This window comes from Urocampus carinirostris, chromosome 3, assembly GCF_059441175.1.
Source record: "Urocampus carinirostris isolate Australia breed hairy pipefish chromosome 3, RoL_Ucar_1.0, whole genome shotgun sequence".
NCBI lineage: Eukaryota > Metazoa > Chordata > Actinopteri > Syngnathiformes > Syngnathidae > Urocampus > Urocampus carinirostris.
In genome coordinates, this window is record NC_142351.1 from 63,031,215 (window position 1) to 63,057,980 (window position 26,766).

At 37.5% G+C, this 26,766-nt stretch overlaps 2 protein-coding genes across 4 annotated transcripts in view; one reads left to right on the forward strand and one right to left on the reverse strand.

The window, feature by feature from the left end:
- cacna2d3a (calcium voltage-gated channel auxiliary subunit alpha2delta 3a) overlaps nt 1-26,766 on the reverse strand; it is a 184,842-nt gene that overhangs the window by 33,457 nt on the left and 124,619 nt on the right. For all 3 annotated transcript variants that reach the window (XM_088332905.1, XM_088332903.1, XM_088332904.1), the window contains 3 exons: nt 24,714-24,809; nt 24,441-24,562; nt 22,206-22,283 (listed from right to left, as the gene is read on the reverse strand). In XM_088332905.1, the coding sequence (XP_088189031.1) occupies nt 22,206-22,283; nt 24,441-24,562; nt 24,714-24,809 (296 nt within the window). The remainder of the gene's footprint in view (nt 1-22,205; nt 22,284-24,440; nt 24,563-24,713; nt 24,810-26,766) is intronic.
- On the forward strand, nt 723-19,762 carry lrtm1 (leucine rich repeat transmembrane protein 1). The gene is made up of 4 exons (XM_088332907.1): nt 723-1,053; nt 12,912-13,296; nt 14,684-14,889; nt 15,998-19,762. The coding sequence occupies exons 1-4, from the start codon at nt 984-986 to the stop codon at nt 16,468-16,470; spliced, it is 1,134 nt and encodes a 377-aa protein (XP_088189033.1). The 5' UTR covers nt 723-983; the 3' UTR covers nt 16,471-19,762.

A 26,766-nucleotide genomic window follows, 5' to 3' on the forward strand; every position in this document is an offset into this window, starting at 1 on the left:
AGTAAAGTAGAGAGCAAAAAAAAGATGGAGAGAGCAAACAAAGAGAGAAATTGAGATAGACAGGGAAAGCGAAGGAGGAAAATACATAAAAAATGGAAGTGGGCATAGCAGAAAAGAAGAATGAGGAAGCCAAAAAAGGGAGCAATAACCATAGAAAGGGAAAGCTGAGTAGTAAAAAGACTGAGAGAAGGGGAGTCTAAAAGAGAGAGCAAGAGAGAAAGCGGAGCGTAGGAGGAAAAAACATCAAGGGAGCAAAAAAGAGTCAGAGGGCAAAAAGTGTAAGATAGAGAGTATGAAAGCAAGCAAAATGAAAGCTAGAGAGGGAGTGCAAGGGTGGAAAAAAGACATCAAGAGAAAAAGAACAAAAACAGAGCTAGAGATGGCAAGGGAAAAAAATTAAGGAAAGAGGAAATTAAAAAGAGAGCGAGAGAGCAAAAGAGAGTGATATAGAATGAGAGAGAAAGAACAAAAAGAGAGATTGAGAGAGTGATCGAGAGCGAGAAAAAAGAAATAAAAAGGAGGATTACACCGAGAGAGAAAGAAAGAGAGAGAGAGTGTGGAAGTGAGTGAACGCTAAAGAGAGTAAATGTGTGAGAGGGAAAGGAAAAAAAAATGCACAAGCGAGAGAGAGGAAAAAGCAATAGAAGGAGAGAGAGAGAGAGAGAGGGGGAGAAAGAGAGATTTAGAGCGAGCAAAAGAGAGGGACAGAGAGAGCAGGAGATTGTGAGACATTTTTTCCTGCAATTCCCACACTGGCAGCCTTTCCGGCAGTGAGCTTTCGTGTTTTGATCCGGCCCCCCTCGCCACTCAAAGACCCCTTCAAAGCCCCCTGATTTATAACGCTCATCCTCACTGTTAAGGATTTGGAAAACGACGCAGGAATTCCATACCAATTCCGGACTTTTAAACAAAAAGGAAGAAAATGCCGATTGGTCAAAAAAAGGACAAGAAGGACTTCCCGCTTCAGCCCAAGTGACCAACTAATGGAGTCGGAAGAGAGATCCAAAATAAAAACGGCAACAGAGGTCAAAGGACGCCTGGCAGATATGAGAGGTAGGACAGCAAACATTAGAATTATTTTCGTTATTTTTATTATCAGAAGTAGTAATATTAGTATTAGTATAAATACTATTATATTAATATTCTTTAATTATGTAAGCATGTATCATGTAACATAGGCTGTATAATATTAGCTTGTTATTTAAATGTTATCAATAGCTTGACAGCAATGATGATAAATAAATAAACAAATATATACTGTATATATATATATATATATGGGCAGCACGGCGGCGCAGTGGTTAGCCCTTGTGCGGCACAGTTCATGTCATGGGAACCTGTTGTGGGTTCAAATCCAGCTCCAGACTTCCTGTGCGGAGTTTGTATGTTCTCCCCGTGCTTGCGTGGGTTTCCTCCGGGCACTCCGGTTTCCTCCCACGTTCCAAAAACATGCATTTCAGGTGAATTGGCCGGTCCAAATTGTCCCTAGGTGTGAATGAGCGAATGAGTTGTCCGTCCCTGTGTGCCCTGCGATTGGCTGGCAACCAGTTCAGGGTGTCCCCTGCCCGGAGATGGCTGGGATGGGCTCCAGCCCCCCCCCCGCGACCCTGATGAGGATAAGCGGTACGGCTGATGAGATGAGATATATATATATATATATATATATATATATAGAGAGAGAGAGAGAGAGAGAGAGAGAGAGAGAGAGAGAGAGAGAGACCTCTTAGTTTCCATCTGAGAAAACAAAAAAAGCAATGCAATACTCTGAAGCTGCCTTCAAGGGACAGTGTATGAATTCAGGACGTAAAATGGCCGTCTTGGGACCAAAGAGGTTGCAGGTTTGAATCCTGTCACGTCCAAGTGAAATGTCTATGTGTCCTTGGGATAGACGGGGAATCCTCAATACCCTCAATAAGCGCTCGCATGGCTGACTCCACTATCGGTGTGTGAGTATGTGTGTTAATGGGTATAGTGTGAAGTGTATTGTGAAGTGCTCTGGAGATCTTCAGCCGGTAGTTAAAGTGCTTTATAAAAGCAGTCAATTTACCATTTATTGTCAATGATCACAACGCAGTAAACATTATTCACAGCGAAAATAGATGTGCCACTTCTTAGTTGGTGAACAAACTAAATTCAATTTTTAAAAGAAAAACAGTATTGATTTAATAAAACAAGCAAAAGTGTGTGAACTATCACATAAGCATTCAAATTCAAAACTCATAGCTCAACAAATTAGCTTTTACTTGACATAATTGATGGACATATTGATACTATGGGTACACAAAAAAACAAAGAGAATTTGGTATGGTTTGGTGACTGAGTCTTTGTGGTTTGTATTCATCCATGCGCTTTTTAGCACGGCATTGCACAGCACGATAAAGCAACATCCAGTGGCCAAACGATACACACTGTCCCTTTAAAGCTCCAGTTGCTCATTCACTGTTTGCACTAAGTATAAATGCTATTCAGTAACCAGAAAGCCAGAAACAATGAAAGGGTTTTAAAAAAAAAAGTATAATATTTAAATAATATAAATTATATAAGAGATAATATTTATCATAAACTTTCTTATTATTTTTCACATTTCCTTTCAAAGTTTCTTGTTTCAATAAAATATAAAAAAGCAATGAAATAATACCAGGCTGCCTTAAAGGACTAGCTGCTGGTTCTCGACATATCTGCATACACTTATGTAAATTTTATCAACAGCTTGACAGCAATAATAATAAAACACTATTTTGGAAGATATAATAATTTGTAAATAATAATATTGACAACAATTGCTCTATTTTTTCACATTTCCCCCTGTTAAAATTGAAAAACACACACGCCAAAAAACAAAGCACTAACACAAGGCTACTTTACAGACAAAAATACAACTACAATATCATTACAAAAGAAACGAAACAAAATGCTACAAAATACTACAATACTACTATAGAAATACTACATAAATACTACCAAAATGCTAGTATGGAAATATAGCAAAAATACTTAACTACAGAAATTTGATGACAGATATGCAACCAAAAACAGAACTGCTGTAATACTAAAAAAAAAAGAAATTCCACAAAAATACTACATGTATAGTAAAAAAAAATAACACTATGGATGTACAACCAAAATACTAATGCAGACATATTAAAAAATACTACAAAATTAAAACTACGATAATACAACACAAATAAGACAGAAATACTACAAAAATCAGACTGCACAAATACTCCAAAAATATTACAAAAATACAACTACAGTATCATTACAAAAATACAAAACAAAATGCTACAAAATACTACTATAGACATATTACATAAATACTACCAAAATGCTACTATGGAAATACTACAAAAATACATCTACAGAAATTTTATGACAGATATGCAAAAAAAACATAATTACAGTAATACTACAAAAACACTGTATACTACAAAAAATGTAATTGAAATTCCACAAAAATAGTACATCTATCCTAAAAAAATGACTATGGATGTACTACCAAAATACTAATGCAGACATACTAAAAATACTACAATACTAAAAAATACTACAAAATTAAAACTATGGTAATTCGACAAAAAAAAAGACAGAAATGCTACAAAAATCTGACTGCACAAATACTCCAAAAATATTACAAAAATACAACTATAGTATCATTACAAAAATACAAAACAAAATGCTACAAAATACTACTATAGACATACTACATAAATACTACCAAAATGCTACTACAGTAATACTAGAAAAACACTGTATACTACAAAAAAATGTAATAGAAATTCCACAAAAATAGTACATAAATCCTAAAAAAAATACTATGGATGTACTACCAAAATACTTATGCAGACATACTAAAAAAATACTACAAAATTAAAACTGGTAATACGACAAAAATAAGACAGAAATGCTACAAAAATCCAACTGCACAAATCCTCCAAAAATATTACAAAAATACAGCTACAATTTGTCTTCCACCTTAAGTTAAGAATGTTGAGGCAATTTTTTTCCATGAAATTTGTCCTTAATAACGGTTTCAAAACAATGTGCATGCAAAGTTCTTTTGTAAAAATGTCACAAATTACTGCAAACGCTAAGCATATCGTCATATTCACTTTCGGTGCAGACTGCACTGAGCGAGAGAGAGAGAAGGAAGTGCCTTGCGCTGTGTGGAGGGATCCACCCACCTGTACTGCTCACCCAATCAAAGTCGTTTGCCAGCGTTTTTATTCATCAGTTTAAATGGTTTCTTATAGAACTTCTGCATTAAGTTTCTTCGGCTTTATATGGACCAAAATCGGGACGAAATCACTTGACTTTGGAACGCCAGAGAGATGTGCAATAGTTAAATTTTATTTCTGAGCCATACGTACTTATGAAAAGAGCCATATATGGCTCCCGAGCCATAGGTTCCCTACCCCTGAGCTACAGCAATACTTCAAAACTAAATATCAAATTTAGTGCTCAAGATAGGGACCTTATATATCCTCTTGCTTTAAAAGTGAGTGTTCCAAAACCTATTTGAAGAGGAAATATAAGATGTAGTTTCCTGCATGTATATTTATTGATGAATGAAAAGATTGGAGCGGTCTCCAGGAAGGGACCCTCGGCCACATTTTCTAACACAATGTGATTCCAAACACCCCTGCGTTAGAATGCTAACCGTTCTCCGGTGTTGACCTCGTTTGCGGCCATGATGCTTTGCTGAGCTGATGCTGTGTTTTTGTGTAGCCATGCATGCACACGATACGTACACTCTTTCAAGGAACGCTTTTGTATTAACTACAATTATACAGCGTAGATAGATAGATAGATAGATAGATAGATACTTTATTCATCCCCGTAGAGAAATTCACTCTTCCAGCAGTATCCTTGTGTTGAAAATAAAACAATAATAAAGTAAAAGCAATATAATACATAAATACCCAATGTAACATGTTCATATAGAGTATTTAAATAGTGCTACATAAAATACACACTGTAATCAAAATAGGGTAATATGCAATGTGGGGGTGTGGTTTAATGTTTGCTTTTACTCCCACGGGTAGAGTTAAAGAGCCTCATGGCATGAGGAAGAAATGATCTCCTCAGTCTGTCTGTGGAACAAGACTGTGATAGCAGTCTTTCGCTGAAGCTGCTCTTCCGTTTGGAGATGATGCTGTGTAGTGGATGTGATGAATTGTCCATGATTGACCGCAGCTTTTTCAAATATGATCCTAGCAAAAATATTCTAAGCTTTAATGGTCCTCTTCAGAATGTTTTTTATATGTAGTAGCACAACTAGCTAGTATCTCCTATTAACCTCTTCATTGTGAGTGTGAGGCACTGGAGAACTGGGTTGATATTTTTGTTTCATATTATAATAAATCGTGACTTTCTGTTGTGCTCACCGATAATCAAACGACACCAATTATTCTAAGCATTCAAGTTTCTAAATTAGGATATAGTTGAATTTTCTATAAAAATGGGAACCCAACTTGGTTCTGTGTCCTACCTCCGTCTTCGTACTGTACGTGAGGCACGAGAGATCTTGGCTAAGACAAGATTCTAAGAATGTTTGTTCCCCATTAGAAAATATTTAGTTTTTTTGTAATAGAAGTAATACCACAACTTGCTCGTGTCTCCTATCAACCTTTCATTATGTGTGTGAGGCACTGGAGAGCTTGGCTAATATGCGATATATTTTTGTTTCTCGTTATAATATTTTATGATTTTCTGGAGAGCTCAGCCACTATTATACGACACTACTTGATAAAAAAAAAGATTCTAAGCATTTAAAATCCTAAATTTGGATATATTTGGATTTTCTATGAATATCTACCTCTCTGTAATGTGCGTGAAGCACAAGAGAGCTTGGCCAAGGAAAGATCTCAAGCATTTATATTCCTCATTAAAATATATTTTTATATTCTATAAAAGTAGTAGAACAACTTGTCTCTACCTTTTCATAATATATGTGAAGCACTGGAGAGCTTGCTGTTCACAATATTTGAAGTGCAGTTCCCTATTTTTGCTTGCCCGGTTGTCTCAGGTTGTAAAAGTTTGATTTATTTATTTGACACTGCAGTGTTAACCATACTATATATTGTTGAACTGTTTACTTTTGTTGCATGAAAATACTTGAAGTACAGTAGCATATGTCTACTTGACCGGTTGTCTCAGGTTGTGAGAGTTAGATTTTATTGATTAAACTCACTTAATTTTGTTTATTGTTTAGTTTGGTTGCACTTCAAGTGTAGGATATATCTGTTGCGGATGATTTGGAATACATATTAAAGCTTATGTATGTTCTTCTCTATTCAACCCGCTGAAATACTGCTCAGAAAATGTCAAATTATTTTACCTAGAACAACATCTGTTGAAAGCAATGGTAGTTATTTAATAGTTATTTTCCCTGGAATCCAACTACTTTTACCATAGAACAATTCAGTTACTAACTGAGTCACCTTTGGAAACAATTAGATGTTTAAGGTAACATGCACAACACTGGTTACTACTAACAAAGTATGCATTATCGATTGATGAAGTCAAACTGTAGTCTCTCTGACACTACTTATTTACAAAAGCTGTATCATGCTTCAGCAATTGTAAAAACAAAAATAAAGACACACACATAAAAATTATTGGATTTTACATCTGTTATTATTATTTTCAAAATATCGCGCATTCTTTGTCTCCAGAAGGATTGTATCAGTTCGGGATAAGTAGGAAAGATCAGCTACTGTGCAGATATAATTCAAATGATCAAAACCATTTATGTTTTTTTAATAATCTTTTCAAAGTAATGGTAACATACCTGTCAACCTGTAGTTTTGCCGTACAAAGTACTGTATTTTCCGCACTATAAGGCGCACCTAAAAGCCTTTATTTTTTTTAAAAGCTGACCATGCGCCTTATAATACAGTGCGCCTTATTTATGGAACAAAATTAATTCGCAAAGTCTTGCAACTAACTTGCAGCCGCCGACTAGATTTTCCCCCGAACGCCAAGTAGTCCGCGGTGTATGCTGGGATTTATTTACCGGCGTTTCATTTCCTAACCATTGTGTCAATCATCATTTGAATCAGTCACTATTGGCTAAAGTTATTCGGAGGTCAAGGGGAGGATCCTTTTTATCATTTACAGGCTGGCATTGGCTTGAACGGCAAAACAAAGCCTGCAATTGGCCAAAAAAGACGTGTCAATCATCAGTTGAATCGATCACTATTGGCTAAAGTCATCCGGAGGTCAAAGGGCGGATCCTTTTTACCATTTACAGGCTGGCATTGGCTTGGACGGCAAAACAAAGCCTGCAATTGGCCGAAAAAGATTAATGCGTATAGCACGTGGCTGACGGCATACAGAAAGCATTTTTTTACTATTTTGTATTTGTGAATATTTTATTCTCCTGGATTTACTAAACTCACGGATATAAGAGGACTACGGCTGCACATTATTATGAACACAACGACTTCGGTGAGCTACTCTGGCTATATATATTATCCCTGTATCTTGTTTCAGACTGAACTCGATGTTTCTGTGATAAGCGATGCAGATAATGGATGGAATGGAGTGTCCATTTTTAAATTAAACTCAATTCCAAGTGTTTATTGTCATATATACAGTAAAGTTGCGAGCGAAAAAGAAAATAGAAACTAAGAAATGGTTGGCATTTTTTGAATCCCAAGACTTTAACCTTCCGAATGATGGAACGATGCATTTGAGTGACATCGTACGGACACCGCATCCGCACGTGTTCTCGACACGTATTTGCGTCTTTGCAAGCTTTCGGAATGTTAAGGGGGTAATAAGTTTGACTGAACTATCTGACTGTTTTGTCGACGTTCCCATTGTAGAGCCTTTTAATCCGGTGCGTCTTGTGTATGTCAAAAATAGGACCAAAAACTATTTTTTTGGGGTGCGCCCTATAACCCGGTGCGCCTTATAGTGCGGAAAATACGGTACGTTTGTTATGCATTTTAAGACGTGAACATCGTACGAGAAAATCTGTACGGAAAAACGCAAATTAGTCTATTATGGGTACCATCCAGTATACAACGACTATCACGAAATGCAAATCAATCAAGACAAACGAGTTTGCCGCGGTAGCCTCTATCTCGGTATCGTTTTTTTCGTTGCAAACGAAGCGAGCGGTTTGATGTAGAGAAAGGAAGTCCGTCTCTTTTTAGAGAACCGACTTTTTCGGCTCAACTCATTAAAGAGAGCTAGCTTTCAAACGGCTCACTTGTTTTGGTGCATTATATTACAAATTATTATGTTGTATAAAGTTAAGAAAAAAAGGAAGTCGAAAATGAGAAAATGAAAAAAGACAGGTTTGTGGTTTTATCCCTTTAATCAGTATATTACCAACAATAATTGAATGCAGAAAATGAATTCCTAATTTGAATAAGAAAATGTATTATTCTACTTAATTGTATATGCATGTATTTTTTCCTTCTACAGTGAACGTCCAAGCAACTTCATTTTTGAACTTTTTTTTATAATAAACCTCATTCATGTCGAGCAATTCAGGATCTCACAACAAAATGTTAATTAACAGATATAACGAAACACATGTACAATATAACATGTTAAACTACATAAATAAAAACGTTTGAAAAAAATAATGGTGTAAGATTATTTTGTAAGGGAAAATCCGACAGTTTGTAAGGGCATGGAGGTTGACAGGTATACCGACCAAAACATTTTGCTTTTCTTTGGATTCTTGCATTGCCAAGCTTGTGCCTGCGCCGCGTTTCAGTTAGCCCGAAGCTAGTCCGGTTGTTGCTATAAATACTGCCGTGATGTTGCAGGGAGGGAATGGACATGTGAAGTCAACTCCAAAGGAATCGGACACCAAATATCAGCTATGCACATAACGCAGGGGTGGGCATCAAATGGCGGAGGGGGTGCCGTTTCACAATTCAACGTCACAAGGGCGTACAAACTGCTCACAAATGTGGGAGTCAGAAGCGATTTTAGGTTCAGAACTTTGAGGGTGCTAAACATCCAGAGTATCTATCTGGTTAAAATAATAATAATGTAATTTCACTTAAAGTGATTTAGAATCATTCAACACTGTTCAGGAATTTCACTTCCTATTTGTGAACTTAACACTTCAAACTGATCCACTGGGTAGCACTAACAACCGCACAGAAATAAATCAGGGGGCGGTTATTTCTTTATAGTTACTGTGGGTAAGAGACTCAGCTGGACATTGTGCTTTTTACAGAAAAATACTGTGAGTATCTGTTGGATCTATGTCGATCTCATGTAGGGGGAGCTATTTTAAAGTTGGCTGATCACTAAAAAATACACCAAGCATTTTGTCTTATTTTTCAACTAGCCAGTTGGAGAGGGGAAGGGGCCAGAAGAGGAGGAAAACTCACGTCCATCTCCAATGGTCGCGCTCCCAACTCTGAGGGGCCTGTCACGCCCAAACTGCATTTATTTAGATAGAACAAAGACAGAGAAAGAAAGAAACGCCCCTTTGGGCGGTACCAATATTTGAAAAGGAAACATGATACCATCTGGTTTAGAGATACACATTTTTCTGGGGAATTCCACCTTACAGTATCTCTCACCATAATACACTGGAGGCTCCACAAACTCTGCCTCTATCCCGCAAGTGACAATGGCCAAGCGAAAGAGGAGCGGAGCGAGGAATCGAATGAAGTGAACCATTTCAAGAACAGTTGCGGTGTTCAGAATGTTGTGTTTTCCTTTTTTTAGTGTTTTACATCACATTAGAGCCCTGTCCTTTATCAAAGGAGGAGTGCATCATTTGAAAACATAAGGCTGAAAAAGGACTTTAAGCCAGGAGATAGCAGTAGACTAACACATAACGTGTGTGCATTTCTTAAAAGTGCTCGAATAAACTATTTTCCTTCATCTTTTTCGGTGTCCCGAAAAAGCCTGATAAAAGTAAGATAAAAGCAGACAGGTGCAATGTAAAATAAAGTATAAGGGCTCATTGAACTCAGTTGGGCATTGTTAACACATACTTAGTAGGGGAAATACTTAACTTTTAACTTATTGAGGACACAGCTAACTACACACCCCACCTTTAAAGAAAAGAGTTTTAAAAATGCTATAATTCTGTGGGGTGTTTGAGCACCCCCAAAAATGGGCTTGTAACGCCCATGGTGGGAGTAACAATCATTTATATGCATCTTACTTACTCAGACCCTTAAATAGAATGGAAATGAATAGAAACAAATAGTAACAGAATAGAATAGAATAGAATCGAATATAATAGAATAGAATAGAATAGCATGTCATTGTAACATTTGAAATGCTGTGTTCCAGTAACTTAGAAACGTGTTTTTAAAAGCTTTACTCTTCAAGCTAATTTTTAAGTACAGATTGACAATTTAGTTGTTTATGCTAATTTGGACATCTACCTTTATGATGGCAAAATTTGACCCTTGGCAGATTATTTTGCTCATTTACGGTATTTTGGGGGGGATACTGTCAACATATTTTTTCACAAGTAACACAAGAATAATTAACATTTGGTTGTATAGTTTGAGGTGTTCTAAAAAGTTTAAAGGTAAATATTTTCTCTATTAAGTATGCATTAACAATGCCCAACTGAGTTCAAAGAGCTTCTGTATATTTTTTTTCTCACTGCGCCTATTTGCGTTTATCTTACTTTTGCCCTCGGTGTTCCCAGCACGAACCATTACGCTGGAGGAAAGGTGGGAGGGAGTTGGGGCGTGGGCAGCATCCCAATTTGAGCAATTTCATGCACATGCTCGCTGTATTCTTCTATCCTAGGATGAAAATGGTAAAAGTAAGACAAGGACTGTTTGAATTACAGTCCAAATGCGAACCAAAACAGTCCAAATGCGAACCCAAACCCCCAAAAATATGAAAAAAGAAGAGTTTAGTCCAAGCATTTTAAATACTTGCACGCGCAACAAAAAGAGCTTGAGAGAGGCTGTAATGAAGACTTAAGCCAGAAGATGGAGTCAAGTAGAATAGTCCATAGTTACAGACACCACATTTAAATGTCACACAAGAAAATTTTTCTATTTAATATTTTATTTAATAAATGTAATAAAATATTTATATATCTTAATTTATTGGCTGCAGGGTATGGCTCACCACTTGCCACTATCATTATTGCTAGCTGCTCCGTGTAATAAAACTTGTTCCTTGCTCCTTCAACAGCTCGTCATTGCATTGGAACGTTGCCAAGTTCTGTGATTCAGGCACCCACAACTTTCCTACCGTTTCCTTCTATAGCCACCCACGTTAGCAACTTAGCTGCAGACTATGGCAATCTGTTAGCTGCTGTAATTATTGCTAGCTGCGTCTGCTTCATCCTTTATCCTCACTTGTCTTCAATAGCTGGATCACTGCAAGAAGTTATGGTTAGCTACTCCTGCTTTGGCCGTCACTGTCACACAGCTGTACAATACTAAGGTCCATGGGTCAGGCATCATCTATCCACCACTGTTTTCTTCTCCAGCCACTCAAGTTAGCCACTTGGTTGAAGGCTCACCACAAGCCACTCTTATTTAAGTTAGCAGATCTGCTTTTGCCTTCAGTGTCACTCACCTTTCACAGATTGACAGGCGTTCTGTGATTTAAGCATCCGGATACTTTTTTTTTTACACAGTTTTGGTTTTAGCCACTCATTTGAACCACTTGGGTGATGGCTCTGGCATGCTGCTATTGTTACTGTTAGCTTCTCCTGCTTTGTCCCTTACTGTCACTCACCTTTCGCAGCAACGTGTTCCGTGATCCAAGCAGCTTTTGATTTTTACTCTATTTTCTTCTCTATCCACTCATTTCAGTCACTTACCAGAAGGCCACTGGTCACTGCTTTTATTGTTAGCTGCTTTGGCTCCGGCGTACATTGTAACTTATCTTGCTTAGCTATTCATGCAATTGAAAGTCGCAGAGTTCTTAGATTCAGTATCCATCTATTTTTCCACTATTTCCTTTTCTAGCCACCACTCCAGCGTTCAAACGCATAAGAATCCAGCTTGCTCTTGGAGCTTTTACCGGACATTTTAATAGCTTTTTCTGCTTGCTGTTAAAGTTAACCACTTCCACCAGTTCTGAACATCTCTAGCAAGTTCTTTTCAGCTTGCCCGGTCTTTTGCCGTCACTCGCAGCTTTCTTGTACTGTCACTGGCTGAAATCCACCCTTGCTCACTTGACAAAATATAAAAGTGAGCTTGAGAATTTTGCTAAGGGGTATGCTTCTGGGCTTCCGTAGTGTATCTTATTTCAATGCGCACGCTTTTTTCACGTTGCGCACTGTCACTTTAAATTACATTTACGATGTGTAAGATTATTTATTTTTTCTTTTTTTTCTATTTTCAATGCACTTGAAATGGTTATGAGTAACACGAGTACAAGTCTGGAATAGACTAAAATACAAGTTGTATAAAAATAGTGATACAATTGTGAGTTTAATTAAATTGTCTTCTTTCTGTGCACAGGCATTATTAGTATGTCGCCAAATTTTTGCTATTTTGACACGATAAGGCGCAGGAGGATAAAATCAAAACCTGGACGCGCTAACCCTTCACCCAGCTAGCCACATGGGAATTTTCATTTTTAAAAGTTAGATTGCATGTGTCAAATCCATGGTCAGTGGGCCACATCAATGTGTACCGATGTATCAAACATTTCACGAATACAGTAGTGTATTGTAAAACTTTCTATAAAAATGTACACTCAATTATAATCTAATCCACCATATTTTGGCGATATATAAGGCACAACGGGTACAAGGCACACCTACAAATTTGGGGGTTTTAGTTGTGCCTTATAGTTCGGAAAATACAGTTCTTTTACACGAAGGAGTAGTTATGTGACACTACGTCCTTTGAAGGCAGCCATTTTGCTGGTGTGGCCCTCTGTGAAAATTACACCCCTGGTCTGGATGTGTCATTGAAAATTCTACTCTGTGTTCACAGTGATCGTTGCATGTTGGCTGTTCCCCCTCCTGGCTGTGTCCAGCGCTTGCCCAAAGGAGTGCATCTGCAACACTGAAACCAAAACCGTGGACTGCCAAGGACGAGGCCTCTACGACATTCCACGTCGACTCCACCCGGAAACCCGAGAGCTAAATCTCAGAGACAATCGCATCCGAGGTCTCGGTTCCATGGCTTTCCGAGAAATCCCCTCGGTTCGCATTGTGGACCTCGCTAATAATTCCATAACCTCCGTGTCCCCCACGGCTCTTCTGGGGCTCAGGACTCTGCAGCATCTCAATTTGGCCCACAACGGCCTGCGAGAGCTTGATAAGCGATTATTCGGACCCGTTCACTCACTCAGGTACCTCGACCTGTCACACAACAGGTAAGACTTTTTGCACAATATACACTATTAAAATTAACGTTTACTTTTGCACCACCAAGGGTCTGTCTGCGCACACACCCTCATGTTATTCCAGTCCTTATTGACCTTGATAAATGATTTATTAATAGAGAATAAATAAATCACTCTCAAAAAAGGGCACTTTTTCAAGAGAACAGAGACCCGAGCTTTTGTACCACCTAATATCTGTCTGTGCACTCAGTTTGAAAATGCAAACATGCTGAAATAAATTTGACAGGAGCTATTAAATTCTCTAGTACAGGGGTCTTTAACCTTTTTCAAGCTGAGAGCTGTGTTTTGTTACTAATTAGCGCAAAAGGCACCGAGTTTGATATGAATTTCTAAAACAGAAAATTATCTAGATAGTTAGCTAAATAGCTAAAAAGCTTGATAGTTAGCTAGAGAGGTAAACAGGTGAAAAACTGAATGAGAGCTAGATGGCCAGCTAAAAAAGTGAAAAGCTAATTAAATAGTTGGATAGAAAGCTCTAAGAAAACCTGGATAGCTATCTATAAAGGGGGCCAAAATTGCATTATAACAACCCACAAAGTTAAAATGTTAGCTAAATAGCATTCCCAAAAAGTAATAAGCTAATTGGATAGCTAAAAAGGTAGGGAGATGGCTAGTTGCAAAGCTAAAATGGGAGCCATATATTTGTCTACAAAAACGGCACATTTTTTGCTCATTCTCTTCAAAAAACCCGTACATTGAAATTTAGTTTGTTGTATTTCCTGTAAAATAAATCAATAAAAAAATGAATACCTATATTTGTTTAATACATCTTAATCTTACTTAATTGCTTAAATATAATTATCAATACTTAAGTACATGTTTTAGACCCTGAAGCTCATGACCCAGAATTCATGTGTTTGAATTTCTAAAATAACCACTTATCGCGCCATTATTATGTTGTTACTTTGCCATTACCACGTCAACCAATAAAAGATAATTTAACCACAAAATTACAATGACCCAGCACTGGTGAGCTATTTTCAGAACAGGTTTGCGGGCACCTCAACTGTCCTTAGGGGGCACCCTCGTGCCCCCAGGCGCCAGATGGAGACCCCCTGCTCAAGTATCTGTCTGTGTACATCTTGTGATATTTGAGCGGGATTTTAACCCCAAACATTTTTAGGGAATTTGGATCTCAAAAGTATATTCATAATAAAAAAATAATACTTTTAAATTAGAAATATTCCGAAATGTATTAGACAGGACCGCTTGCACCACCTAGTGTCGGTCTGTGCACTCCCTCTGATGATATTTTAGTCCCGATTGAATTTAGCAAAGAGTTGAATAATTATTGGAAAAAATACCATTCCAACATGGCAGATTTTAAACTTCATGGTGTTGGATTTTTACCCCAAAGCCTTTGGGGTTTGCCTGGAGCCATGGGCGAACATCTGAGGAACCTGAGCCACTTGGGTCTGGCCCACAACCGGCTGAGCCGATTGGACCGCTCGTTGCTGGAGGCCATGGCCCGCCTGGAGAGTCTCACGCTGCGAGGAAACCCGTGGAGGTGTGACTGCCATCTTATAGGACTCAAACTGTGGCTGGAGACATACCTCTTCAAAGGTAGTCGGTTGTTGTCATTATATTTTTGTGTTAATTTATATTTTGATTGATTCAGAAGAAAAAAAGAAAGTGTCGGATTATGACCCGTTCAGTGTTATATAGTGACCCTTTGTGGTGTCAAAATACTTTGTTAATTTAAAAAAAAGCCGATTGATTCAAATAATAAGCAAATGCAAATTTACTATCACGAATCATGATTAAAAAAAAAAAAAAGATGTAACTATATTACACAGCTTGAAAAGGCTGACATGTATGGCTGTCATCCTACTACTGCGGAACCCCGAATGACCAATTTGCCAAAGGCGTTTGTCCCATTGGTGCTCTTAGGACTGAATAGCTACGTAGCGCACATAGATGAGCTGGAGTAACATTATTCAAACATTGCTGACTTTTCCCCACCATTTCCCTCTTTAGCTGCTCAGGTTGGACACTATCCAGCAGAGTATGGCTCCCTGCTAGCCGCTAATGTTCTTGTTAGCTGCTTCTGCTTCGTCTATCAGTGTAGCTGGCCTTCCACAGCCAGTATCACTGATTTCCGTGATTCAGGCTTTTTTACCACTGTCGAGGGGATCTTGCCACTCATGTCAACCACTTGGCTTGTGGTTCCTGGTTATTGTTATTGTTATCTGCCCCTGCTTTGTCCTGCAGTGTTACTCACCTTCCACTGCTGGTGATAAAAGCGAACGCCGAATGAGGTCTTTCAATCACTTTCCCCTTTTTTCCACTGTCACCATATCTAGCCACTCATGTTAGCCACTTGGCTGCATGTTATAGCTTACAGTTATTGTTAAGGTTAGCTTCTCCTGATTTGTCCTTGAGTTTTAACTGTCTCTATCTCAAATGATGTTGACCAATAGTAAACGTACAAGTTGACAGGTATGATATACAGTATACACACTTTGCAGAAATGGACTTTCTATGGGTGGTTATGAAATGGATTAACTGAGGGCATATTGTACAGACCCACAGGTGAAAACACCATACAGGGCATCATTCCATTAATCATCGCAACGCCCCTTCCATATAGGCCGGATTAATTTTTATGAAGCGCTCGTAGCGTCCGAGGTCATCCTATCACATAACCAATGACATCTATCTCCGTTCCAAGGTGGCGCGGCGGACGAGGTGCTTTGCAGCCATCCAGCAGAAATGAAGGAGCGAGATCTGCAGAAGGTCCCGTACCAACTCTTCCACGCCTGCATGAGCACCAGTTACCATTACCTATTTGCTAACATCCATCACCTAGAGTCAGAACGGATGCTGCGAGGACATAACCACGGAAACCATCACCCGGCTGGAGAGGGTACCACCGGCGGGGCAGGGCTCCCTGAATGCGAACCCAAACAGAGACCGAGGCCTGTCAACTTGCGGCATGCCATCGCAACGGTGATCATCACCGGAGTCGTGTGCGGCATTGTGTGTTTGATGATGCTAGCGGCCGCCGTTTATGGATGCGCCTACGCCGCCATCATGGCTAAATATCAGCGGGAGTTGAAGAAAAACAAGGAGGAAGCGGCGGTCCGAGAGAAAAATCACGCAGGGTTGGATGAGAAGGAACCACTGGAAAATGCCATCGCCTAGGACAGTGTTTCTCAATATTCTTTCGTTTTATGCACATTATTAACCAGCACAAACAGTTTTAATTGGGGGTATAATAAATAACTATCTACAAGGCAAAAAACTTTACCCAAAATTGGCCAAAAATGGACCATCTACTCCTTTCATTATTTTAAACTATCTGTGGGTACAAAATGATGCATTTTGGTCTACCATGGTTTGCCATAAATATACATTTGGTGGGTTAAGATCAAATTACCAAGGTCATTTTTCTTTTTTTTTCTTTTTATCTTTTTTTACACAATGACTGATATAAAAATTATACAATGTATTTTTACTAAAAACAACCCAATATTTTGGGAGTTACATAATCCCTGTGAAATAAATTTCAGCAAATTATGAACCAGCAAAAGCAGTTTTGGTTAGGGATGTAAAAAAAACTATATCCTAAATACAATATTTATAGAAACGGACCAATATTGTCGCCCAAAAAATGATAAAAAAAACTTTTCGGGTTGCCATAAACAAGAGTTTGGAGGTTTAACATTGAAGTACTAAACATGTTGATGATGATAAATACACCATTTCATTAAAAAAAACACCCTAATTTTTTCAGCGTGATGTGAAACAATTTCAGCAAACTTGTAATCAGCGCCAGCAGTTTTGGTTAGGGGTGTTAACAAAATCAACAACTGTATTCTGAACATAATTTGGCAAACCAAAAATTGACCCAAATTGAGTCAAAATTGGACCATCCATTGCTTTGCTTTTTATGTGGGTACAAAATGAGCCATTTTTGGGGGGTGTCATAAACAAAGTTTTGGGGTAAGATATTTTGTACAAATTGACTGATATAAATGTACCAGTTACTTAAAAAAAGAACAGCCTAATATTTAGGGTGAAAAAAATCTGTAAAACGCCTGAAACGTGGTACACATATTGTATTTATTGTAATTTTCAAAAAACATTTTCTAGAGTAATGTATTCTGACTTACTTTTTAAAAATTACAAAGATAAGCCATATCAGACATTCTAAGTATTATTCTTTGATTTATAAAATGTTTCCATATTATATAATGTTATGTTAATGTTAATTATACAATGTTGCTGTCATGGAAAATAAATGTATCTCCATTTTCTTATTAAATACATGAATAATAAGTATATTATTTATGTTGTCATATTATATTAATATGATTAAATATTAAAATTATGTCAATTGATGAATAAGTTAAATATAATATATACAAAATATATTATTTTCCTATCTAGTTAAGGTCAGAACTATAGTAAAATAAGAAAAACATTAGTCGATATTTAAAAGGATCTGATATAAATTAAATAATACTTAATTAAGAAAATATCTACCAGTAGGGAAAAAAATATTTTGGGCAGCACATTATATAGACCTTAACACCACCAAGTCTTTCTTCTATTTTTCTTACATCTTAATTTTGGTTTTTGTTTAATGAAATGAAAATGTCACCAGTATTTTATTTTAAATTGTATCTAGAAAGAATCACGGGTATAATAATGCTCAAAATGTATGCCATGGGTGAAAAGAAATCCACTTTTTTCAAGAAACATTTTTTTTTGCTAAAATCCAAAATAGAGGTTCACCACTCTTAAATCTAAAACTAGGTTATTTTCTGACCAAACTGTCTTTAAGATTCATTGTATATACAAGTTCTGCATTATTATAAAACACTGGATTTAATATGGATGTTTGTATTGATATTCAAGTCACTGTACCCCTTCGAGTGCCTTGACTTTTTCCCATATGAGAAACACTGGCCTAGGAAACGGCAACATATAAAACTGAACTTCGAACTTCGATCTCAACCCTTTAACTTGTTCCTCTCGAATGACATAATTATGTGTATGTAATGATGGAATAACACAAAGTGTAAAAAAAATATAGTGTTCTGTAACTTTACTTTTTCCGAAACTAAGGTAGCTCAAGAAATTCCATGGATTTTGTCTATGCACTGAACAGAACTGGAAGACAAATTCAAGGGGACAGGCCAAAGTATGAAAATGAATTCCACGTATTCCATTTTCTCTGAAAAATGCATATGAAAAATACAATGCAGTAGACCCCTAGGATACGACATGAATCACAAGGTGGAATTGTCGTATAGCGGAGTAGAGAAACCTATGCAAATTAGCTGAGAAACTGATACCCAAAAAATAGAGAATCTAGCATATAATAAGTACTACTTATTTGTAATATGTGTGTATGTGATCAAAAAATAATTAATATAAGTATACATGTAAATGAAAATTCTTATTTATTCACCTTTTGTTGTTACGTGACTTGAGCTGGTACTTTAGAGTTAGTAGGTGGATAAACGATGGGGTAGAAATGGCATGTAATGGCAAACATCAACGGTTGTGTGCCTCCATTGTTTCCTTTATAAATGCAAGCTGCATTTCCATAGTTATCATATTTTTGCTTATCACTTTTGCACTATTGCTAAGTTTTCGAACCCCCAGTTAATAAAGTACAAAAAATATAGCATTGTATTGCATTAAATCGCAAAATCTTTCAAAAACACACAATATTTTGAACTAAACCAAGTGAAAGGAATTGTGGGAGGGAGGCTAGCCAATAGCAAATAGAAATCTTGCAAGATATCAAAGAATAGTAAGCAGGCATCTGAGAAACGTATCGGGCACACGACTCATACAGTCATACACATACGCCAAAATGTAATTTCTTAAGCCTCCGCAAAATAATAACTTGTCATACCATGGGGAAAATGCTGTAATAAGGGACCCCAAAAAATCATGATCCACATTGTTACGTAAAAACATCGTAAACTATGGACGCCATAACCCGGTGGTCTTCAGTAGATGCAAACAATTCTGTCAAATATGCCATATTCATAGGGTTACCATTTAGAATTGATTTGCTAATATCTACATTAATATCTTCGTCTTTCTCTCTAGTTTATTGTCCGATATCAAATTTCAAAATTCGTGATCAGCAGCTGGTGTCTGTGACAATTTTATTTGTGATAGTGATAAAAAAGAGTGTGTGTGAGTGTGTACTACGTACCCTTTACTACATATCCCTTGTGGAGAATTTTGTTGTTTGTGCCTGATAATGTGATATGTTTGATAAAAGATATTTTTCTGAATGGGAGGACAGGCTTTTCCTTCAAGCAATAAGAAATTTACGGGTACTAACTGATTTTTGACCATTACTTCTGTACAAAAAAAACCATGCAAACTTTACTGAGCAATGCAATGAAGTCATGTTTTTGGCTCATGTTTTTTTCCTTCAAAATAAATTAAAACAGTTAAAACGCAACTGGGTTCGTGCTGTTAGCATATGTGGATTTTTTGCGGTATCATTTGTTACCTTTCTGTAAACAAAACCTTTTAATAATATATTTAAAACATTTTTGTGAAGTCAGTTCAACAAACTCAAAACAAACTACTATATATGTTATCATTTTTCAATCATGCCGCTAATGCTAATATAGCTAGCGTTGCTGATAGAATGATCAAAGACAACCGTAAACAAGCAACAACAACAAGGCTAGCTTTAGAGATGAGCAAAAACTGTCCCTGAGCCTGTAAGTCCTTGTTTTAAGGGGCCTATAGCATCTGCCAAAAGGAAACAGGTCAAAAAAGTGGTGGACAGGGTGAGAGGATAATAATGAGCTAGCATGGTCCTCCAGACTGGGCAGAGTAGCCCATAATTATCCAGGGTTTTGTTGATGACTTCCTGTAAGGTTTTTTGTGTGCAGCCATGCATGCCATCATTCCACACCATCTGCTACGTGCAGGTGTTTTCAAGTCAAAGACCAGGTTCTGGTTTGTCCCGCAGACTGGGTAGAATGCAGCCCATGATTTTCTTAGCTGTGTTGATGACTCTTTGTAAGCCTACCACACTATAATCTTTTATGGTTTATGGCAGCATGCTTTCCACTGGGGCTCGGTCATTTCTATTTGATTTTTATATCATTATATTTATAATTCAAATGAGAACATTCTGTTGATGAGGATCAATGCAAGATATATTTTAGCGGCGCCTGACTATGAAGATATGACAGAGGTGCATTGTGGGTATGACAGGCCTGAGGGAGACAGAAGGATTGTGATGGGAAAATCTGTGTGGTGTCTCAGCAAACACGTGCATGACCGATGTAAACATGTGTTATTTTCCTCGTTTTTTTCAGGTTATAACTTTGCATGGATGCTTTCAGAGTGATGCACAAGGACACTATTACAGTAATGAGGCTCACGACTGTCGAACTATAATAATGATTTTACGTAAGAGAGCAATGCAGATTTTCCCGTGGGCCAGTCAGGGCCAGTTCTCGCTGCCCTGCGTTCCAAGGCGAGTTAACTCGACAGGACAGGCTGATGACATCAGACGGCACGGTACCCCGTGGGCACAACGCACCCATCCCCCCAATTCGTTGCATCCTATCCTTTAATTTTTGGCTGGTGTGACTTATACTCCAGATAGACTTAGTAAAATATTTTAATAAGAATTATATAAGAAATTATGTAAAAAGTAACAAACAATGCAGTTTGTAATTTTTATGTACATTTTTCATTTATGCATTTTTTTATATATTATTTAAGGATAATACCATCATTTAGATTTATACATGTACTTTTTGACTAAATTAGCGTTTAATAGCCTATGTAATTTTTCAAAAACGACCAAAAAAGCCAAAATGACTAAAGTGAAATGACAATAATGGTGCCTGTTTATTGAATGTCGATACCCTTGCAATATCTATTGTAGCCTGGTCATCTTTGAACAGGGATTAGATCATGCACAGCTTCTTCCCAAGGCTTCTTCATTTCCTCATGCTGAGGTTTTTGAGATTTACCTTGCCCTGATGTAGGTTTTAGATCAGGGAATGGTGTTATAATAGTCTGTAGTTGAAGACTTCTTCTGATTAAGCGCTATACAAATAAACATCAATTGATTGGACCAAAAATATTGATTAAAAAAATTAACAAAATATATTGATTAAAAAATGATACATCATATAATTACTCATTTTTTAGAAAAGAGATTATCAGCCATATTGGATAATATTTTAAGTATTACCTGTATTTTTATTGAATTTTGAAAAGATTCATATGATCTATAAATGTATTTTTGCTGTCATACGGGAAAAAAAATTGTTCTCATTTATTAGATGTTTGCGTGTTTAAATGTTTACATTCTAAAATTCAAAAAGGTAAAAAAGGTTTCGACCTTTTTTCTTTTTGTAACTATTGTTCAAAATATTGATAAAATAAATGTTATTTTTTAAGTATAATTTTCCCATTTAACTAAAATGACAAATATAGTCAAATAAATAAAATGAAAAAATGACCTAAAAGAAATTAAATTATATTTAAATAAGCAAAAGAGGGAAACATTTTTCTGGATTGCATCATGTACTGTAGAATTTAAGCATAAATCTGTTTTTTAAGATTTTACATTTTTCTGAAATTATGATAATTTCATACACAGCTGTAATTTAAATTGTTTTTCACAAAAATTAAAAGAATAAATCTTCATAAAGTCGTATTCCAAAACAGGTAATTGTGTTCAATTAAAATATTGATCTTCTTATTGTAAATATTATTTTTGTATTAAATGAATATTTTATTGTATTTTTGTAAAGTTGCTTTTATTTCACTTTATTTTTGACTTGTTTTTCTAGTTTTAAACAAAACACAACAAATAACACATTATCTGGCAGCGGAACAAGAAAGCATCTTTTGCACCGTGGCCTTACCGGCGGCGATGGGTGATTTTCTCTCGTCCAGGAGTTGAATGGCCGTGCTGGCTAAGACCACGCTCTCGTTCTCTGATCCTACAAGAGCACATGAATGCATCATTAGTTGAATTCAAATTATGTTTGGCAGCTATAAAGCGACCACAGATTGATCAGTAAGGGATGGACTGAAGTTATATATTTTTTAATTCATCTCATCTCATCTCATTAGCTACACCGCTTATCCTCAGTAGGGTCGCGGGGGTGCTGGAGCCCATCCCAGCAATCATCGGGCAGTGGGCAGGGGACACCCTGAACTGGTTGCCAGCCAATCGCAGATATTTTTTAATTATTATTTGTAATTATATTACACAAATTGAGACGCCCTTTTAAGAAACTAACATATTTTCCCGCCTTACTAGTATTAAGGAAGCCCGAATTACCTTTTTGTCAAAGCTAGCTCGTCCCACTTAATGACCACTTACTGCACACAGCTGAGCACTGCAGGTTTCCTTTCCACTGTTTCCTTCTTAAAGCCCCAAAGGTAGCCACCTAGCTGCTGAATATAACTCGCCAATAGCTGCTATTGTCATTGTTAGCTGCTCTTGCTTTGTCCTTCGGTGTCACTTGCTCATGCGGGCGAACGTCACGGAGTTCCATGATTTAGACATCTTATATTTATTTTCAGCTCAGTGGAGATAGGGAGGTTGCTGGTTCAAGCCTTGGCCGGGTCATACCTAAGACTTACAAAATCCCTGCTTGGCACTCGGCATTAGGAGTTGGAATTGGGGGGTTTAGCCACCTAATGACTCCTAACGAGATGTTCCAACACATCAGCTGGGTTGAGTGAGCAGGCTGGGAATCCCCTCCTCTATATCAATTTTCCAAAAAGAGTCAAGAATGTGAGTTTGTTCTTGACTCTAGCCACCTCCCACTTGGGGGATATGGCTCCGGCATATATATTATATATATATATATATATACCGTATTTTACGCACTATAAGGCGCACCGGGTTATAGGGCGCACCCCCAAAAAATAGTTTTTGGTCCTATATTTTCCATACATAAGGCGCACCGGGTTATAGGGCGCACCCTGAAAAAATAGTTTTTGGTCCTATATTTGACATACATAAGACGCACCGGATTATAAGGTGCTACAATGGGAACGTCGACAAAACAGTCAAATAGTTCAGTCAAACTTATTACCCCCTTAACATTCCGAAAGCTTGCAAAGAAGCAAATACGTGTCACAGACATGTACGGAAACAGTGTCTGTACGATGTCACCAAACAAACATTTCTTAGTTTCCATTGTATTTTTTGCTCGCAACTGTGTGGACAGCAAAGTAAGAATTTAATTGTGCAGGGAAACGGGGTTCTTTACTGTGCATATGACAATAAACACTTTGAATTGAATTTAGTTTAAAAATAGACTCATCACAGAAACATCAAGATCGTTCTAAAACAAGATACCGGGAAAATATAAAGCCGCATAGCTCACCTAAGTTCTCTTGCAGCCTTCACGTTCATTAATGATACGTAACCATGGTCTTCTTACAACCGTGAGTGTAGTAAATCCAGGAGAGTAAAATATTTACAAATACAGAATAGTAAAACATTTTTTCTCTATGCTGTAGTGCAACCCAACTATGATTCACATTCATCTTTTTTGGCGAATTGCAGGCTTTGTTTCGCCCCTTTAACCTATGCGAGCCTGTAAATGATAAAAAGGATCCGCCCCCTTTACCTCCGAATAACTTTAGCCAATAGTGACTGATTCAAATGATGATTGACACATTGGTTAGGAAATGAAACGCCGGTATATAAATCCCAGCATACACCGCGGACTACTTCGCCTTCAGGGGAAAATCTAGTCGGCGGCTGCTTGCCTTAGTTGCAAGACTTTGCGACTTAATATTGATCCATATATAAGGCGCATGGTCAGCTTTTGAAAAAAATAAAGGCTTTTAGGTGTGCCTTATAGTGCGGAAAATACGGTGTATATATATATATATATATATATATATATATATATATAATATATTTTTGTTTTATTTATTATTTTTCTTTTTTATTTACACTGTTTCCTTCTCTAGCCTCTTGGCTACTGTATCTTATTGAAGGGTGCCAGGAGTCATATAATTGAGTGCTTGAAATGGGACAAAAAAGTTTCTGCTTTGCAAGCAAAATATGATATGATAATATAATATATATCATATAATAAGTTATCATAATTGGGTTGGGCTTATTGACACACCTGCGTTGAAGGGCAGTGAGTAAACAAAGGTGCCGGCAACTTGCTCCGCCGCTCTTTTGTACCAGAGCGGAAAATGATCGGCATTGAACACCCCTTCCTTGTCCTCCGCAGTCAGGAAGTCTCTTGAGACACACAGAAAACGAGATGATCCAAAAATGTTCGAAAGAGAATAAAAACTTATTTACCCAGAATTTGTTTTGCTAAAACCTCTTTAAAATTTATTAATTCTCTGACTAAAATCCCTCAAGTGAAAATATGAATCAGCATACTCACTGATTAGTGAGCTTGTCAGGTACCACGAAGAGGTTGATTCTGGACAGGCCCGTCCTTGTACCGAGATAAGCAATCTCGACTCCTTTGTCTGAGTTCCTGTGTTTAAAAAATGTAAATATGAAAAATATTAGTTTCAAGTGCATACACTGTGAAAAAATGATTGCCCACCAGACATAATTTTTGCTGTTTGAAAGACATACCACATCATATATTTATTGTATAATTATATTTTATATATATATATATATATATATATATATATATATATATATATATATATATATATATATATCTCATCTCATCAGCTGCACCGCTTATCCTCAGTAGGGTCGCGAGGGTGCTGGAGCCCGTCCCAGCAATCATCGGGCAGGGGACACCCTGAACTGGTTGCCAGCCAGTCGCAGGGCACACGGGGACAGACAACTCACTCGCTCATTAACACCTAGGGACAATTCAGAACGGCCAATTCACCTGAAATGCATGTTTTTGGAATGTGGGAGGAAACCCGAGTGCCCGGAGGAAACCCACGCAAGCACGGGGAGAACATACAAACTCCACACAGTAAGGCCGGGAGCTGAATTTGAACCCATGCAGGAGGTTCCCACGACCTCAGAACTGTGCCGCACAGTTGAGTTTTTTTCAGCTGTAAGCCAAAATCAGCAATATTCAAATAATAAAAGGCTTGAAATAGTTCAGTTGATGTGTAATGAATCCAGAATGTATGACATTTTTGTTTTTTTAATTGCATTACAGAAAATAAAGAACTTTATCACAATATTCTAATTTTCTGAGACAGTCCAGTATATATATATCCTGTATATACAGTAAAAAAGGTATTTGAACACCCTGTTATTTTGCTATTTCTCCCACTTAGAAATCATAGAAAGGTCTGAAATTTTTATCGTAGGTGCGACTGTGAGAGAGATAAACTAAATCCAGAAATCACAATGCATGATTTCTCTTATCAATTTATTTGTGTAATACAGCTGCAAAAAAGTATTACAATACTTGTGTATTGCCTAGAATTCTGACTCTGAAAGACCTGTTAGTCTGCCCATTAGAAGTCCACCTGCACTCCATGTATCATCCGGAATCAGATGAACCTGTTTGAGGCCATTAGCTGCATGAAGACACCTGTCCACCCCACACTATCAGTAAGACTTTAACTTTTAACATGGCAAAGACCAAATAGCTGTCCAAAGACACCAGAGACAAAATTGTACACCTCCACAAGGCTGGAAAGGGCTGCAGAACAATTGCCAAGCAGCTTCGTGAAAAAAGGTCCACTGTAGGAGCAATCATTAGAAAATGGAAGGAGCTAAACATGACAGTCAATCTCAATCGGAGTGGAGCCCTGTTCAAGATATCACCTCATGGGGTCTCAATGATTCTAAGAAAGGTGAGGAATCAGCCCGGAACTACACGACAGGAGTTGGTCAATGACCTGAAAAGAACTGGGACCACAGTTTCCAAGGTTACTGTAGGTAATATACTAAGACATCATGGTTTGAAATCATGCATGGCACGAAAGGTTCCCCTGCTTAAACCAGCACATGCCAGGGCCCGACTTAAGTGACTATAACCATTTGAATTATACAGTGGAGTCATGGGAGAAGGTTTTGTGTTTGGATGAGACCAAAATAGAACTTTTTGGTCATAATTCCACTAAGCATGTTTGGAGGAAGAAGAAAGAAGAGTACAATCTGAAGAACACCATCCCTACCGTGAAGCGTGGGTGGGGGCGAGCATCATGCTTTGGGGGGGGGGGTTTCTACACATGGGACAGGACGAATGCACTGCATTAAAGAGAGGATGACTGGGCCATGTATTGTGAGATTTTAGGGAACAACCTCCTTCCCTCAGTCAGAGCATTAAAAATAGGTCGTGGCTGGGTCTTCCAACACGACAACGGCCGGAAGCACAAAGCCAGGAAAACCAAGGAGTGGCTCCGTAAGAAGCATATCAAAGTTTTAGCATTGCCCAGCCAGTCTCCAGACCTGAACCCAATCGAAAATCTTTGGAGGGAGCTCAAACTCAAACTGTTTCTCAGTGA

Coding starts and splice junctions, on each gene's coding strand:
- lrtm1 (XM_088332907.1), top strand. CDS start 984: ATGGAGTCGGAAGAGAGATCCAAAATAAAAACGGCAACAGAGGTCAAA. Junction 13,297..14,683: donor CTCGACCTGTCACACAACAG/GTAAGACTTTTT, acceptor TTTACCCCAAAG/CCTTTGGGGTTTGCCTGGAG. Junction 14,890..15,997: donor GGAGACATACCTCTTCAAAG/GTAGTCGGTTGT, acceptor CTCCGTTCCAAG/GTGGCGCGGCGGACGAGGTG.